At 48.0% G+C, this 16,911-nt stretch overlaps 1 protein-coding gene across 1 annotated transcript; it reads right to left on the minus strand.

Annotated features, from left to right (window-relative positions):
• Positions 1 to 1,235: 1,235 nt before the first annotated feature.
• FOXA1 (forkhead box A1) lies at positions 1,236 to 5,028 on the minus strand. The gene is made up of 2 exons (XM_066552437.1): positions 4,930 to 5,028; positions 1,236 to 2,498 (listed from the first exon to the last, which is right to left on the minus strand). The coding sequence occupies exons 1-2, from the start codon at positions 4,999 to 5,001 to the stop codon at positions 1,236 to 1,238; spliced, it is 1,335 nt and encodes a 444-aa protein (XP_066408534.1). The 5' UTR covers positions 5,002 to 5,028.
• Between the last annotated feature and the right edge of the window lie 11,883 nt (positions 5,029 to 16,911).

The following is a 16,911-nucleotide window of genomic DNA, read 5'->3' on the forward strand; positions in this document are numbered from 1 at the left end:
TCGTTTTAAATCAAAATATTTTTTTCAATTACAATCACATTTATAAAATTAACAAAATTTCTTAAATTCACGTGTAATTATTTTTTACGGTCATTTAAAGCAATTTCCAGCTGTAAAGAAAGAAAACAATATAAACCATGCAATAAATTAAGAACATTGAAACAGCGAACAGGAATAATAATAAAACCCGTCTGGCTATGCTAACACCGTGTAAAACTGTGGAAAGTGCAATAACACTGGATGAAATAAGCTAATGATGGCGATAATTAAACGGCCACAAAAAAAAATTTATTAGACAAGTTTGAAAAGGGGGGAGAGACAGAGCTGTCCTCTTTTCCTTGCATCAGTGTAGTAGTCAATATTTCCTAGGGGAGGGGGGAAATAACCTGGTTATAGATACACAGTTCTAACTGGTACACAATGGATACACTTAAATTAAATAAGTATGTCATCCACATGTTGATGAGAGCTCCTGATGAACTAGAATCTTCAGTAACAGATGGGAAGGAAAAAAAAATCCAACTGGCTGTGACCTCTTGTAACTTTATATTACATCCCAAAACAGGTAACACTTGAAAAAGATAAGGCTCGCATCCTGCACTCCAAAGCTCCAGTTGGTCCCCTCGGGAGTGCAGGATCCGGCCCGCAGCATCTGGGTTTTATGTGGGTTGTAGTAGCCGAAGGTTTATTTTGCAAGTATCAAAAGGATGATCCGAGAAAGTAAATAGTTCTCTTGTTGCTTAGAGATTCTCTTAGTGTTTTGCTACTTCACAGCAGTATTGTCCTTCAAAGCCTTTTTAATTAAAAAAAAGTCTTAAATGTCTACTCGCTTCTTCATCTCCGTATTGTTAAAGTATTGCCACATACCTGTAAACTTACATGAGATTATAGAACACATAAGGGAGGGAGACGAGGGGGCGGAAAGCACAAACAAGTAGTTTACACGCTCAACATTTTTTTCTTCTTTTTAATAACACCCTGCATAAGCTGGGGAGGTCTCCGGGGAGAGGGGCTGGGCGGCAGGGGCCGGAGGGAGTATGTACAAGCGGGACGCGGCCGGCTTTGCAGGAGGTCGTGGTGGATCATAACAACAGACAACGCATTGCGAGACAATTAAAAAGTAACAGTCCTTTGCACGCAGCGTGCGGAAACACCTTGGTCTGTCTCAGGGAAAGCGGGGAGAGAAGCCTGGAAGGGGAGGAGGGGTCTCGGCCCCGGCGGCGGGGGTTGCACAGCTAGGAGGTGTTTAGCACGGGTCTGGAATACACACCTTGGTAGTAGGAGGGCTCTAGGGCCGAGGGCTCGATGCTGCTCCGGCCAGCCATGGAGGCGCTGCCAAGGGGCAGCCCGCCGGGGATGCTGGCCCCGTAAGAGGAATATTGCAGAGCCTGCTCGTAGGCTTTGAAGTCCAGCTTGTGTTGCTGCTCCGAGGAGGACATGAGATTGTTGATGGAAAACGGGTGGTTGAAGGAGTAGTGGGGATCACCCTTGAGGTGGAGCTGGGGTTCGTGGGCTAATGAGTGAGGGGGGTGTGGGACGGAGGCCAAGGTGGGCACAGAGCTGATGGTGGAGGAGGCGGCCGAGGCCGAGGTCTTTAGCTCCGTGCTTGATCCACTGTGGTCCATAGACTGAGGGCTGGTGGACGGGTTGGAGCTGGAGAGAGAGGTGGCCGTATCCAGCTGCGCAGGTTTGTTGTGGCCTCTGTGCAGGGGGGAGTTGGAGCTTGAATTAGAGGCCCCGGCCTGATCTTTCCTGCCCTCCTGAGTGGCTTTACTGTTCGCCGGCTTCTCGCATTTGAAGCGCTTTTGCCGGCGGAGGTAACAGCCGTTTTCAAACATGTTGCCGGAGTCGGGGTGCAGGGTCCAATAGGAGCCCTTGCCGGGCTTGTCGGGGGACCGGGCCACCTTGACGAAACAGTCATTGAAAGAGAGCGAGTGGCGGATGCTGTTCTGCCAGCGCTGCTGGTTCTGTCGGTAGTAGGGGAAAAGGTCCATGATCCACTGGTAGATCTCACTCAGCGTCAGCATCTTGCTGGGTGCCTGCTGGATGGCCATGGTGATGAGGGAGATGTAGGAGTAGGGCGGCTTGGCGTGGGGGTAGGTCCGCTTGAAGGACTTAGCGTCCCGTGTCCTGCCGAGGTTGGACTGGGTGTAGGCCATGGGGCTCATGCAGGGGTTCATGCCGCCGTAGGGGCTCAGCCCGTTCATGGGGGCCGGCTGGGCAGACATGGCGTTGATGCCACCGGGGCTCAGCGCCGTGCCCATGGCGGCCACGCCGGCCGGCATGCCGTTCACGGGCCCCGCCGAGCCTGCCGGCATGCCGGCCACGGCGCCGGGACTCAGCCCAGCCCCCAGCCCCGTGTTGGCGTAGGACATGTTGAAGGAGCTGGAGGTCATGTTGCCGCTTGTCGTCATGGTGTTCATGGTCATGTAGGTGTTCATGGTGTTCATGGAGCCCAGCCCCGAGTTCATGTTGCTCACGGGCACCGAGGAATAGGCCTAGGGCAGCGAGACAAAGAGACGGAGTTAGAGAGGAGAGAGGTGCAGCAGGACCCCGTGGGGGCCGGATCCGCCCGTCTGGCCCAGCCAGCCGTGAGATCGTCCTGCTTGCTGCGGGACGCCGGCCGCTTCCCCGACACCAGGGAAAAAGCTTCCCCGAAGCCGCACGGAAAGGCAGCTGCTTCCAAGAAAAGTCTATTTCATATCTCTATACATTTATAAGTAAACACGGAGCGGGGGTGCTCTCTCCGGACGCACTGCCGGTTTACCGGCGTGTCGCAGCTTGCGCGGGCTGCGCCGGGATCAGCGGGGCGCACGGACCGACCGCCTTCCCCGAGCCGCTCCAAGCCCTCGCGGAGCAGGGCTGCGGGCTCAGACTGCCCCCGCAGGACGTGCTCTCTCCGGCACATTCCCGTTTTTTGTTGTTTATGTGTCCTGTCTCGCTAGTTAAATACTTAAACTCATCAGAGTACTGAAATTGGTGGGCATACACTGTTTGCGCTAAGGAGAAAGACTGCTTGTATTTTCTGAGAAAAATCTCACGCATGTCTCCCTTCCCGCAATAATTTAAATTTCTTTTCTAAAAAACATACAAGATGTAATAATGTCTTGTTGCAAAATAATTTAAAAAACCGCCACCCAAACCAAGCAGGTCTTGTTGGCCTGTTTTATCTGTAGAAAGCTTCCCCTCCTCTACATTTTCTATCAAAACAGTCTTTAAATTAAAGTTAAAAAAAAAAAATCAATCAACCAACCAATCAAACACCAAAACTTTCCCAAAGTATGAAAGCCCTGAACTTCTCCTCTCTGAGATTTTCTACAATTGCACGACGTGGAAAAAAATTGAAGCATCCTAACATATAATACAACTCTTAAAAAAGGCAGAGCCGGAGAGGTTGAATTTGTGCTTTCCACTGTGGCATCTGATTTTACAGGAGAGAGAAAGACGTCCCTAGTTTACTCGAACTACTGCTTATACGGCTAAGTAAAGGAGGTTTAAGCAACGGTTAAATATTTAAAACTCATTTCTGATCCCCACAAATTTCACGAACTTATAAACGCACTTTTGATTTAGAGGATCACATTAATTATTTGACATGGTAGAGCACGGCTGGGTTTCCCACGTTGCATTCTTGCAGTTATTCAAATTAAATGGCAAGAGGTGAGGAAAGACTGAAGTTTAAAAAAATAGTAAAAGCGAAGTTCCCTTAACTTTATGTTTGTGGACATTGCTTATAAGCGAGGAAAAATGAGTCTGGAAACAGCACATAATTAGGATGACCCTTGTTTGCCCTTAGCCGACTTTCCTTTATTAAAGGAGATGCCAGCCGGGTGACACGTATCTGCCTCTGTCCGCGTGGCCCTATGGGCGCGTGTGCCAGCTTCGGGTGCGGGACAAGGCGTGGGGACTGCGGAGCCGTGTGTCCGGGTGTGCTGATGCAATGCCCGGGTGCGCACACCCAGGTGCCTGCCTCGCTGCCGCACTTCCTCAAAACGGCTCCTTCCAGGGCGGGAATCCGCGGCGCGGCTGGCCGTGCTGCCGGGCGCTGGCTTCTCCGGGACCCCCGTTGCAGAGCCTCAGCGGCACAGCGCGGACCCCAGGCCCCACAGGGCCGAGGCGCAACGAGGTTAGGCTCCAGGCTCTGCCGCGGCCCTCTCCTCAGCCGCAGCTGCGGGCGCTTGGGCCGGTTCTCCTCCACCTTATGGACGGCGCTGTCAAACGGGCGCGGGGGGCGGAAGCGCCCGCCGTGGTCCGGACCGGTTCGGGCGGGGGGCGGCGGGCCCGGGTGCGGGCCCCGTCCCGGCCCGGCTCTCGGCAGCGCCGCCAGCCGGCCCGCGGCAGCAGCGCACGCCTTGGGCAGCCCGTCCGCAAAGTACGGACAAACGGCTGGTCTTCCCCCTGCTTTCCTTTCCCCCGGCCTTAACAGGTGAGGGCCCGCTGCTGGCGAGTAGAGAGGCCGGAGGTCCCGCCGAGAAGCTCGGAGAAGGCGCTGCCCCCGACCAGGACGCGCTGGCGTCCGTCTCCCTCGGCCCCTGCCATCTGACGGGAAGGCGGCGGGTGCCGGCGGCGCGGCGAGTGCTCTGCCCCGAGCCAAGAGTTTACGGGGTGCTTTTGTGCCCGCCGCGAGAGAAGATTACGCCTCTTAGATGAGATCAAGGGCTGCCCCCGGCCCCCCGGCCCTCCTGGAGGGCTCGCAGCCGCCCCGAGTCTTCCCCAAACGCCTCCAGGGCTCCTGGAAGCTATGTTTTCCTTGGGGAAGCCAAGCCAGTTTCGGCGCCGGAGGGAGGGGGAGGTACGTTTGCGTTGGCAGGATCTGGATTGCAAACCGATTCCTCCGATTGCTGCCCCCTCCAGACCCCTAGCCACCCCCAGGTCCTCCCCTCCCCTGCACAGGGGCAGCAGAGAAGCCAGACCCTGGGATTTACTCACCTCCTGAGTGTCGGCGTAGTAGCTGTTCCAGTCGCTGGTTTCATGCCCTTCCATTTTCACAGTCCCTAACATTATGGAGCCAACCTGCCCGGTGTAACCATCCAGCCTTCTTGCAAGCGAGCGACGGGCAGTAGGAAAAGAGCCCGAAAGCCCGACCTAGCAGAAAGCCAGCTCTCAGGAGGGGCGGGGGGTGCTGAATTCTGCTCTATAACCAGCCAAAAAGGAGGCAGGGAGCGGTGTGGGGCGAGACAGTTGAGAAAGTGAGGAAGTGCGGCTGGGATGTGAGTGGAGTTGAGCTGATGTGGATCTTACGTCGCAGAAGTACCCACCTCCTCCTCCTCCTCTCCCCATTTGTCCGCCGCACAAAGGCGTTCGCACCTACAAAGCCGGAGATGCACCTGCAAACAAGGCAGTCCCCCTCGCCTGCAACTCCCCCCGGGGCGGCACTTTATTTGCAAAGCTGCGTAATTGGTTTAAGCTTGTGGGGAAAGAAGGAGAGACAGAGGTGGGAGAGGGGGACAGAGGGGGGCGGGGGGCGGGACGGGATGGGACGGGGGACGGGCACGACCACCCTTTCAGGTGGACAGGACAAATGCTAGGAGGGATAGGGGGAAATGAAATGAGGCAGATGAAGGAAGGGCAGCCCCTTCTATTTGAAGAGAACGCAAAAGGCCATCCAGCCTTAAACCCCTGAGATTAGAGGCAATATTTACTAAAGGCCGGTAGATGCTCCTTTAACTTGATGGCCGGGACGTGCTTCAAAGTCCCGAGTCCTGAAGTCCACAGGTTCCCCCCTCTCCCGCCTGTCACTTCACAGCTGGTTACCGCTGTGAAGGGTCCCTCCAGGCCCTGCCGCGGCGCCCCACGTTCCCATCGCCCTCGGGGCAGGGATCGGGTTGGGCGCTCTGGGCTGCGAGCAGGAAGCTCGGCTCCGCGCTCCCCAAAGCCCTCCCGACCCTCCCCCCACCACAACCCCCCCCTCCTCCGGGCTAAACTAGCCCTTCAAACGGGGTGCCGTCCTATGTTGATGGTGAAAATGATATTGCTTTTTCGGGTGCCTTATGTTCAGAAACCATGCGAGTCACCGTGTTGAGATATAATACTACAGGTTCCCAATAAATACGGACAGAGGCCTGAATGCGGATCCACTGATATAACCCTCCACTTGGCAAACATCAGGTGAGTCACTAGAACCATTTTATATCTTTACTGTGGAAAGCCTTCAGCCCAGAAGGCTCATTTGGAAGCTTTCTCTGATGCCAGAAGCCCAGGAGCAGCAATAATAGGTAGCGAGTATCTAATTTCCAACTTCTTGCTTATTGACCTGATTTCTCACAACGAACAGGGGAGGAGGATTCTACACAGGCTGGTAAAAGGTAAAAAACACCGATAAAACAAACTGACATTGGAAAAAGCTTTTTATTATTATGGAAGGAATCTCTCAGTCTTTGCAGAGGGATCAAACATTTTCTGTCCTGTCCGGCTCTTCGAGCCTATGTCAACACCACGGACTTTTCTTAGGTTTCTCTATCCTATCCCTTGTGAGTTCGTTCCACCTAGCTACTAGAACTTTTATCACCAGATGCTAGAAAACAAAAACCAAAAAGTCAAAACAAAACAAAACAAAAAGTCTACATCATCAACCAGCAGCTAATAACCCTTCCCCCCCAAACCCAAACAACTTTTCCAACAGTGGGAATTTGAAGGGGAAATAAAGATTCTTGGGATTTTGAAAAAGGCTTGCACATCATACCACACAAACTATAATACACACCTGGGTATGAATTTCAGCTTGACATGTTTATCCTTCAGCATGGCCACAGTTGCTTCCACCGTGATTTGTTCTCGAGTGATCTGTGGAAATGTCACCCCCACAAACAGGATTTTAAAGTTTCTTATAGAGGCACAGGATTCAAATGACGAGATACAGCATATCTCTGCCACAACAAATATGTTTTAACTTGTTCTCTAAATGCATTTTCTGTTACCCCTTTCTTTGTTCTTTCTCTCCTTTTTTAAAAAAAAATTTAAAAATTTTTTATCTGGCAACAGAATTAAGTCAAATCCTCGAAACAAACAAAACTCTGGAATCAGCAGAGGAGAACAACAAATGAAAATATGTCTTGAAGGAAATAAAATATATAAAAGCACTGGATTAAACCCCTGCTTTCTCAAATGGTCAAACTACACCCATGGAAATTGGGACAAACCCCAGTGGAATATCTAAGAAATATTAGAATTGCGGTCTTCATGTATGCACCCTTCCTCTTTTCCTAATGGAAGCGGTGTATATGTCTGAAAACAGAGACCCTTCGGTGGTGGCTTGCCCATTTCAGTGTTTGAGGTCTGTGGAGTATGGTTCCCCCCTCGCAGCCCAGCCGCATGCGGGGATGCTGGCAGGAGTGCAGCTGCCCCAGAGACCCCGCTGTCCGCACCCCCCCGCTCGGTGACCTCGGGGCGGTGCTGCCTCACTTTCCAGAGCCCAGCCCCGCGGGAGCAACAGCCGACGGGACGCCGGGCAGCCCATGCTGGGTCACTCCGTACCTGGAAAAAAGGGCAGGCACAAAGCCGGCCACGCTCATCGGATGCTGCTACAAACCACGGAGGCGTTTCACCGGGCGGAGCAAACGTGGAGCCGGCAAAGCCGCCCTGCGGGCTGGCCGCCTCCAGGCCGCCCCGGCTGGGATGCCCGCTGCCCGGGAGGAGAGGGGAGCCGTGGCTTGTGCAAAGCCTCAGCGCCTCCTGTTGTCCGGCTGCGGGCTTAGCTCCCTCCTGAGGCTGCTCCCAGAGGTGAGAGCACAGGCAGGATCTCCTCTTAATCTGCTTAGAGCCTCTCGACTTGATGTATAATAAGCAAGCCCTAGTCAGAGCCAACGGCTGCTGGAAATTCTCTTCGGTCCGGTTACTGTGGTGCAGCCCTGGTGAAAAAATCGTCCCTTAAGTCCAGAAGAGGGTCAGGACGCCTCTGCCCACAGCCACAGGAAAAAGCGGGTATTTTGGTAGTTGCCCTTGCCCTGTACTTGAGCTTTTATGTGGTAAAGCCCTATGTAGGATGCTCTGCGAGTCCAGCGGGATTTATCAGTATCCTTTGCAGCAGGCTCAGCAGAGAAGCACTCTCCTAGGATGCGGGACGCTGTGTAGTAGCCAGGAGCTCTCCAGTCGCGCCTAGCTGATGGGGTTTTCAGGAGTCAGGTTAGTAGCACTGCCCCTAATTACACAACACCTTTCCCCAGCTCTCGTTCGAGTAGCATCAGTTTCTGTACGCTTTTTGTTTGTTTCTTTCTTCTTTTTTTTTTTTTTCCTTTGGTTTTTAAATTTTTTTTCAGGACGAGCTTTTAGTGCAACCTGGAGAAGTGCAGGCTGAGGTGAGCTTTACCCGGCTAGATGGGATCAGGGTCTCAGCTCATTGCTCCACAAGTGCGCTCTGCCAAGGGTGCAAACATAGAACCTGACCTAAAAAATACGGAAATATGTTTGTGGAGCGGGGGCATGACTTCCAGGGGAGACCGTGTTACCAGCACTGTCAGGAAGATCTGGGCCCCGCAAAGGCCACTCAGCAAGCGTCTGGGTTTTGGGAGTCGCCTTCTGGACGGGCCGAGTGGCCTCGCCCCTGGGAAGGGGCTTCCCGCAGATGCTGGAAGACCGGAGCTAGCCCCGGCGCGGCGCTGCCCACGGGGCCGGAGCTCCTTGGCGCCCAGCGCCGCCCGGGAGCGCCGCCCGCAGGCTCTCTCCCACGCCTGGGCCGGTGCAAGCGGCGGGAGCTTTAATTTTAACGCGGAGCGCTGTTTCAGTTCGTTCCGGTTTAAGTTCCCCCTGGCAGCAGCAGCATCTGCCGGCCCTTCGGTTTGACTTGCAGGGGTTTTCTCTATTTTATCTAAATTACCATGGTCTTTTGAACGAGATTCTCTCGGCAGTGCTTGCGCGGGCCAGGCGTTTAGCTCGGGAAGGAGCTGTGAGGTTATCTCCGCGTGGGTATGCATTCCCTGCCCTGTGCTTACATCCTTCTTTTTCTTTGCCTGGATCTGTCTCCGGCAGAGGGTCCCTCACACCTGGCTTTCCAGACTGGCACAAGACTGTGCAGCGGGTCCCCGAAAACATCGTGGGACCCCAGCCTCCCCCACGATGGGAAATCTGCCTTCCCGTCTGTTTCCAACCTGAAATCCTACCCCATTCAAGCGGGCAAACAGTAACAGTAACAGTAAAACTGATGCTACTCGATGCTACGAGTCTGGGAGCGTGCCTGTGCCCAGAGCGGGGTGCTTTGGACCAGGAGGGATCGTGGGTGCTCCGGGAGCGAGGGTAGGTGACTGCCGGCAGCGCCTCTCCTTCGGCGGGAGCCCACAGAGACGGCGTCCGATCGGGGGGCTGTTTTCCCTCCCTGCCTCCGCCCCTCACACAGGCACGGCCTCCCCGGTTCTGTGCTCCTGTGGCTGAGGTCTCATTGAGAAGAGCCCGTGGGGGTCCCCCAGATACGGACGGAAGAGCCCCCGTCGGGGCGGTCGCTCCCGCGCCCCTGCCCCCGGAGCTCACGGGCGAGCAGGCGGCTTTTCACCCTCCTCTCGCTGGGGAGCAGGGCCCGGGCAGAGAGGGCACTGCGTGGGGTCATCATTTGCTTCTGAGCTTTTGCTAAGTGAGAATATTCTTCCAATCTTCGACCGTGACGATCAAGTGGCCTCCTTCTTGCGGCCGGCCCAAGGTAGGGCACCCCTTTTCGTACAGCCACTCTTGCTCCCCAGGAGCCGTGCTCTGGTTCTCCAGGGCAGGCTGGACGTGCCCTCCCCGCCGCACCATCCACAGCAGGAAGGGCCGGGCGTCTCACCCCCTCGGCCGGGCCCTGCCCGCTGCCGGGCCCTCGGCCGCGCGTTTCCAGCCCCCTGGGCCGCCGGGCGCAGGGGCTGCGGGGCCCGGGCAGTGCCGCCCGAGGGAGCGCGGCCCCTCCGAGGCCCCCCCGAGGCCCAGTCCCGCCGCGGCCGCGCCCTCGGGGCCCGGGCGGCACTCTCGGGGGCGCCGGGCCTGCGGGCCCTCACGGGTCACACTCAGGGCCGCGCTCCTTTCATGGCCGCTCTGCCAGGCCCCGGAGACATTGTGTAGCTCGTTACAACAGTGATGTTCCGTTGCAGGCTTTATTATTTTATTTTATTTTATTTTATTTTATTTTATTTTATTATTTTATTCTATATTTTCAGTGCAATTCATTGCATTTCATTTTCTAGGCATCCTGCAGAGCTGATATCATAAGACTTGAATGACATAACAAATAATATCCCACCATCTGAAAATACTCATGTATCTGACCAATTAAAGGAGAAAGAGGAACAAATAATGAAATGAACAATTATGAATGTTGATATCCAATGGTTACAGTGATGAGAATAAGGGAGATTCTGTTTTGTGTTCTTTTGGAGTTTTTTTCCTATAGTGTAATAAAAGAGTTCTTAACTATGTAAATCATTACCCATCATAAACAACCAGATTATTTTTGCTAATATGGTTAGAGGTATGTATGCTGTTTCCAGAAGTCAGCTGGCAGGATGCCCACACTTCAGCATGTGATTGATCAAGTGTGTTTTACTTTAGTTTTTACGAGAATAAATGCAGTTGATAATTATAATTTGATTCAAGAGCAGTCATGTAGGTATTTATTTCAGTTATAGTTTGTTTTACTTATATTATGATATACTGAAACAAAATGTAAATGCTACTGTCATGTATTTCAACCACTGTGTCTGTTCTTGTTCAATTACTTGATATATTTTTGAAAATCTTGCTTGGTTTATTTTGTTTTAAAGGGTGTTTTGTTTTATAGCAGCCGCAGTATGGCATGGAAGAAACACTATCAGAAGAGATGGGAATATGATTATGCACAGATAAATACAAGTACTTAGATGTCACCCACTTTGTAGAACCTCCCCCACATTCCAAAAATGGTGTTTCAGGATATATAGGGATTTTTGCTGGAAGCAAAGAAAGCAAACTAAGGCAGTGAGTGCAGTTAATCTAAACAAACTGGTATAAGAAACAATGTTTGATAGGAGATGCACCTATACATGAATTCTAGAATTATTTCTTTGTTAAAGTTGCCTCAGTAATTTAATGGACCAAAATCTGCTTCCCCTGCCCCAACAATATCTGCCACTGGAATCAAAGGTATTTCCACTCTCCAATAGCCTTGGTTCTCCAAAACCTGCAGTGAGTTATCTTTGAGAATATCTGCTTTACTGATAAAAACCAATATCTATGTATTGGACAATAGATTCAGAGCTGATCAGCTCTTTGTAATAAACATCTTAATATACTACTCCAGTTCCTTTGCAAACTGACTTTCCTATGCAGAAGGTAGATTTGGTTTGGTACCTTTGAGTGATGGAGAGTGAAGGAATGCTACTTTCTTTCACTGCATATCAACATATTTTCAAATTGTTTGCTATCTTCTACTTTACCTGCAAAAACGATTCATTTCACTGTCTCTGTCTCTACAGTAGTTCTGCAGAAAAGCATTGAGAGATACCAGTATCCATTCTAGATGACTTCCTTGCCTGACAGTTCTGAAGAATTAAATGTTCAAAATAAAGGCTGGCTTATTTAAAGCCCTCCTCAGGGAGCAGTTCCACTGTGTTATCCAGCTTGCAGTTCCTAGAGCATAAATTAATTCAAGCTGCATTCACTGCTCATTTTCTTGAGCTGTATTAAAAAGGACAATGAGCAATTGTGGGGTGTGTAGCAGCATTTTCACAGATATAGAAACACTGGCAATTTACTCCATTACAGGACATAACCTGTGTATAGCAAAAATGATGCTGGAAAAGGATGACCAGAAACTCTAACACAATCTGTCATTTTACTCTGAAATGTGAGAGTGTGAGTATTAACTGGTAACACCCAAAGTCATGAGATCCATAAAGTAGTATAGTCAACCAGTGCCTATGGAAAAGTAGAGGAAGGTCTGGATTTAGTAAAATGTTAGGACTTCCCAGAGGAAGAAGCTGGTTGAGTATATTGAAGAGTGGTTCATCATTCCAGCAGCTGGTCTAAGCTTCTGCTGCTGCTTCAAGTACTTCAAGGGTGAATTTGAAAGCTGCTGAATAGTTTAAAGAGACTGACATCATGAAGATTATTTAGATCACCACATGGCTTCCATCACTTGGGTTCAGTTCTCTGTGCAGCTACAGGAGAAACAAGGTAAGAAGCAGATTTAATTCATTCCTCCTCCATCCCTTTCTAGCCAACAAGGCAGCTGCTGAAATGTTTCTGCTGTGCATGTAGTTTCAGGTTTACTCCTTTTTATATGTTAAGGTGGGATGATTGAGAGGGAATCTAACATCGGAACTTTCCTTCAGTTCCTCCTAAAGAGAAAACGCCTCTCTTCCATCCAAACAATTTCATAGGTCATCAGTTGGCTTTGCCATTATCCATTGAACAAGCCATATTCCCCATTTTACTAAATCCAGACCAGGAATGGACAGATTTTGGAGCAAATATTCATATTCCCCTTTTCAGGGGAATATGATTATTTGCTCCAAAATCTGTCCATTCCCAGAAATCCTTTAAAACTTTTCAAACATTATCCTTAGAGGTAGCTGGAACTTCAGCCTCTGCAGAAAACTCTCCCTGCCCTTTGAGGCTCATTTCTTTTGTTGCTGTGATGTGAGGATTTTTCTTGTGATTAAGTGAGATTGTTCTGTCCACCAAAACTAAGTCTTCAGCTGTGAAACTTGAGATCTACAAACACATTGTATCTACACCTATGTATTCACTACCAAGCTGTTGTCCTAAGAGAACATAAGAGTTGGACTGGAATGGCCAATTGGAAACCTGCTGTATTAACTGAAAGACAACGGAGAGTAGAGATATATCTTTGATACCATCAAATATAATCAAATTTTAAAACTAAAGCAAGCAAAGGCCCAATCCCAGAAAAGACTTTGTCAGGTGTTTAGCTGTAATTTCTCTGTTTATTGCTTACAGCCTTATTCAAAGCCAGGGATGTCTCTGACCTTGTGCCTATAATAACAGCCATGTGTGATGGCCTTCCAGAAATAACTAATGTAATTTCTCTTGGGCTATATAATAAATTAGCATGCACTTGGAAACTTTACTTTCATGTCATGCTAAAAATAAATCTGTGAATATTTATCACTCAAAATGACCAAGTGATTTTCTCATTGTATTGATCTTCTCATTATAAGTACGTTTTATAATAAAAGAGCTTCATGTTGTTCTCAACTTTTTTATTTATATCTGTTTTGAATTACATTATATTATATTAGGAAATGCCAATGTTCTTAAATGGGGAGGGGAGAAAAAAAAGACAAAGCCCAAAATCCTAGGAGGAAGAAAAAATGTTAACTATTTCTGCTGGCATGGCACTGGCAAATACAGATATCTTACAATCATAATGGAGATTAGCAGAGCTGGGTGTGCATATTTGTTATGGATCAAAGATAGGATATAGTGATTAGAAGAATGACAATGCTTTCAACACTCACAAAGGGATTGAATGTGTGATTTATAATACTAATTCCACAAAACCTTTCCATGGCTGCTTACTGCACAAGGGATTCAATATAGATTGATCACTGGGAAAAAAAAAAAAAGTATTTCCTTCAGCTCAGCTGGATGCAACTAACAAAAAGTCTTTTCAGTATTGACACTGTCTGATTTAAGAGATAACCCCTCTGCCATTTACTCTAGTATTCTGCTACAGATTACTGTCCCCACAGTGTAACTGTCAGGGAACTTTTTGTGCTACATTCCCAATGCCCAAAATTCACAGTTCAGAATTTTAGCTTATAATTAATCCATTTACTCTGATTATTTATGGCCATTTTATATATATACCTGGCAGAAATGTTAAAGATGTTGAGGCCCTGGAAAAGCAAAGAGTAGCCTGTTCCTGAGCATACATACCTCAGATTTTCTCTTTACTATCAGTCAGAAGCACAGATTCAGTTACGAATTTACCACTGGTTCTATTAGGGGACTTTAGACAGTCATTCAGTCTCTCTTTGTTCTAGTTTCTAAAATGGAATAATGTTACTTGGACGTCATGGTGAAAATGTATTTGTAAATATGCTCTTATCCTTCTTGAACTATGGCATTGGGGAATAGTTTTGAGCACGTGTACAGCCGTTCTGAGGCAGACAGGATCGGTGCTTTGGCTGTAGCACAGCAGAAGGGAGAATGTAGCACCCCCTGTAGGGTTGGGGAGCTCTGGACTATGACATGGTCAAGGATTGTCACAGCCAGCTGGAAAAGGATACCAAGGTGAGGCTTAGCATTTAGAGTCAAACTAGGTGTGAGCCACAGAGTTGGCAAAGTAGTTATGCTCTTACTTTCCTTTAAATAATAACTGCTCATCTTTCCAAGGTCTCTCTGTGGTGTTTTCTCAAGAGCCCAAAGCAGGCCATAGGTATTTCATAGGCACCATGCTGTCCTGATTTCGGGTTGACTAGATGAAGGTGGCTGTTGGAAGCATGATTAACTCCAGTTGCCTTCCAGTGTCTGTGGGGCACTATGTGCATCTCAGTCTATCATGTGCTTGGATCCTGGAAGTGATGTGCACTGGAGGTGGGACTTCCTACATGACATGGACTCAGACAATGTCAGAGATGAGGAATTGCATTTTTTAATTTCTCCAACCAATGGAACAATTTTTTAATGATTGCTTTTCTTCCTAAGAAGGAAAAAACTTTCTTATAACATTAATAGACTAATAACTTAGATAACACAATTTATATGACATTAGAAAGCTTAGTGATCTGGTGAGGTCTAATTATGAAAAATAATAATGTGTACCCAGGGACTGAACTTGCAGAAGGTTTTCCAAATCTAGATCCATTTGTTAACTATAAAGATTCATCTACTGATTAAATTTTGGAATTTGCAATCTTCAGAGATAGGGCTTAACCTGTTTAACTAAATACTTAATGTTAATAAACCCCCCCACCCTCAGGCTTCAAGCATAGCTGTGATCATTAAGGGATGATAATAGTAATACCTGGGGAAAGGGGGAAAAATCTTTCTCTGTTTTCCTGTGTATCAGGGATGAGGATCTGTGCAGTTACCGTCTCTGGAGTTCAAGCTAAGGGATCTGGAGGATATACTGGCAAAAATTTCTCCAGGAATGGCTGCTAAGCATCATGTGTGGCTTAGTAGGGGAAAAAATGTAGTGTTTGGGACTTAACTTGACATCAGATCCCCTTGGGTGTCTACTTGCTTTGCTTACAAGGCCTAGAGACCATTAACACAGGACATGTTTAAGAACCAAGGCTTGAACCTCTCTCACAGGGTAACTACATTCCCCAGGAGCCAGCCTCTGCCCTTCTGCAAGCAGAAGGGACAGCCAACAGATACAGTAAGATAACACAGCATACTCATTTGCCATTTTATCACCACTATTAACCTAAAGAGGAAATTTGTGTCTAAGGTTTTTTCCTTCCTCCTAAGGCTTTTTTTTTTTTTTTTTTTAATGCAAATCCTTCTTGTCATTCAGCAGGTTCTTACTGGAACTTCCTGATGCAAATACCTCTTCACATGCAGGGCTTTTTCTTCCACATCCCACTGTGACTCCTGCAGAGAGGAACTGTTCTAGGTAAACGAAATCATTGAAGCTTTACTTACTGTTTAACTAGTTTGAAATGAATCTGTTCTCTAGGCTTACATCTGCATTAAACTGCTAATAGGATTCATCTTCAATGTGGCAATCGAACACTTCATTCCTGTTCTGAACTGCTTTAATGGCCTGGACTGCTAACAGGAATCCTTCAACACAGAACAGCTGTTTGATATTCTACCTACTGCTTCTCCAGCTACTCTGGGATTCTTGCTAGGCAGACAGAGAAGCAAATTAGGCACCAAATAGAGAAGCCTTCTAGGGCATATTACAGGGCTTTAATCAGTTATCTTGTTATCAGAAGAGAAAACTTGCTATTAATTGGCATGTAATGACTAGCCAATAACTTTCATCTTCAACAGGTTTTCAGTTGCATTATCAAGCTAAAATTTAGCCATCTAGCCTAGTATAAGTTTCGCTCTTTGCAAGAAAGACACTGGGTACCCCTTGAACTCCAGGAATACAATTAGGCAGGAGAAAAAACCCACAAAAATGCAGCTGAAAGCTACAAAGAAAGGAGAAGATAGTAGGAGACATTTGCCTGTTAGACCATTGGAGCTTTTCAATCAGTTTAATGCCATATTTGAATCCAGTATCTGCAGTTAGTCCCTACAGTTCCTTGTGATCACGTGGGTGTTGGAGGTTCCAAAGTGGAAAAAGGAAAAGAAAAGACTTTATTTTAACTCACCATAACAGACTTAAGTGGATGACAAGAATAATTCTGTGAACTGTTACAATCCAGAGATTCATGGAAATTCCAGCACTTTGCATTCATATTATGTGCAGGAAACTACTTTTTTCCCCTTACTACTATAATCCGCTTTCCTTCGCATGTGTTCTAGACCATCAACCTTCTTGGGAACCTGATCAATGTCACCTTGTAGGTTTGTAGGCCATGGTTATGACCATCTTGATAGATTCAGTTCAACTTTCCACATTTTCTTTAATTTATAAGTTAATTTTTAAAATTTATTTCCTGAAGTTTTGAAATTTGATGATTTTTGGCATTTCCTGTCTTTCCTGTATTTGTTGGACACCGAAACACTCTTTTTTTTTTTTTTGGTCAACTTATAGTACATACTTCATGTGTGAAAAGAACTACTGTTAAAATTTAACTTTCACCAGACAGCTATCAAATATGTTCGACATCTCTGTTCTCTGAAGGATTGGCTAGTAAAACTGCAAGACATGGTGCCAGTACTCCTCTCAGAGAACTGGTTTCAGATTTTTGCTCATTTAATACTGCAAAGCTGTTCGGTTTATGGACTCTCAGATGGAGTCTCTACCGTTGCACAACTGCTAGTACTGAAAATAAAATCCCAATAACAGAAACTTTATTGATGATGATGAATGAACCACACACAGCTGAC

This window comes from Molothrus aeneus, chromosome 6, assembly GCF_037042795.1.
Source record: "Molothrus aeneus isolate 106 chromosome 6, BPBGC_Maene_1.0, whole genome shotgun sequence".
NCBI classification, from domain to species: domain Eukaryota; kingdom Metazoa; phylum Chordata; class Aves; order Passeriformes; family Icteridae; genus Molothrus; species Molothrus aeneus.

Excerpts from the sequence above, each read along its gene's own strand:
- FOXA1 (XM_066552437.1), bottom strand. The coding sequence starts at position 5,001 with ATGTTAGGGACTGTGAAAATGGAAGGGCATGAAACCAGCGACTGGAAC. Across the intron at positions 2,499-4,929 it reads ACTACGCCGACACTCAGGAG|GCCTATTCCTCGGTGCCCGT; the intron begins GTGAGTAAATCC and ends TCGCTGCCCTAG.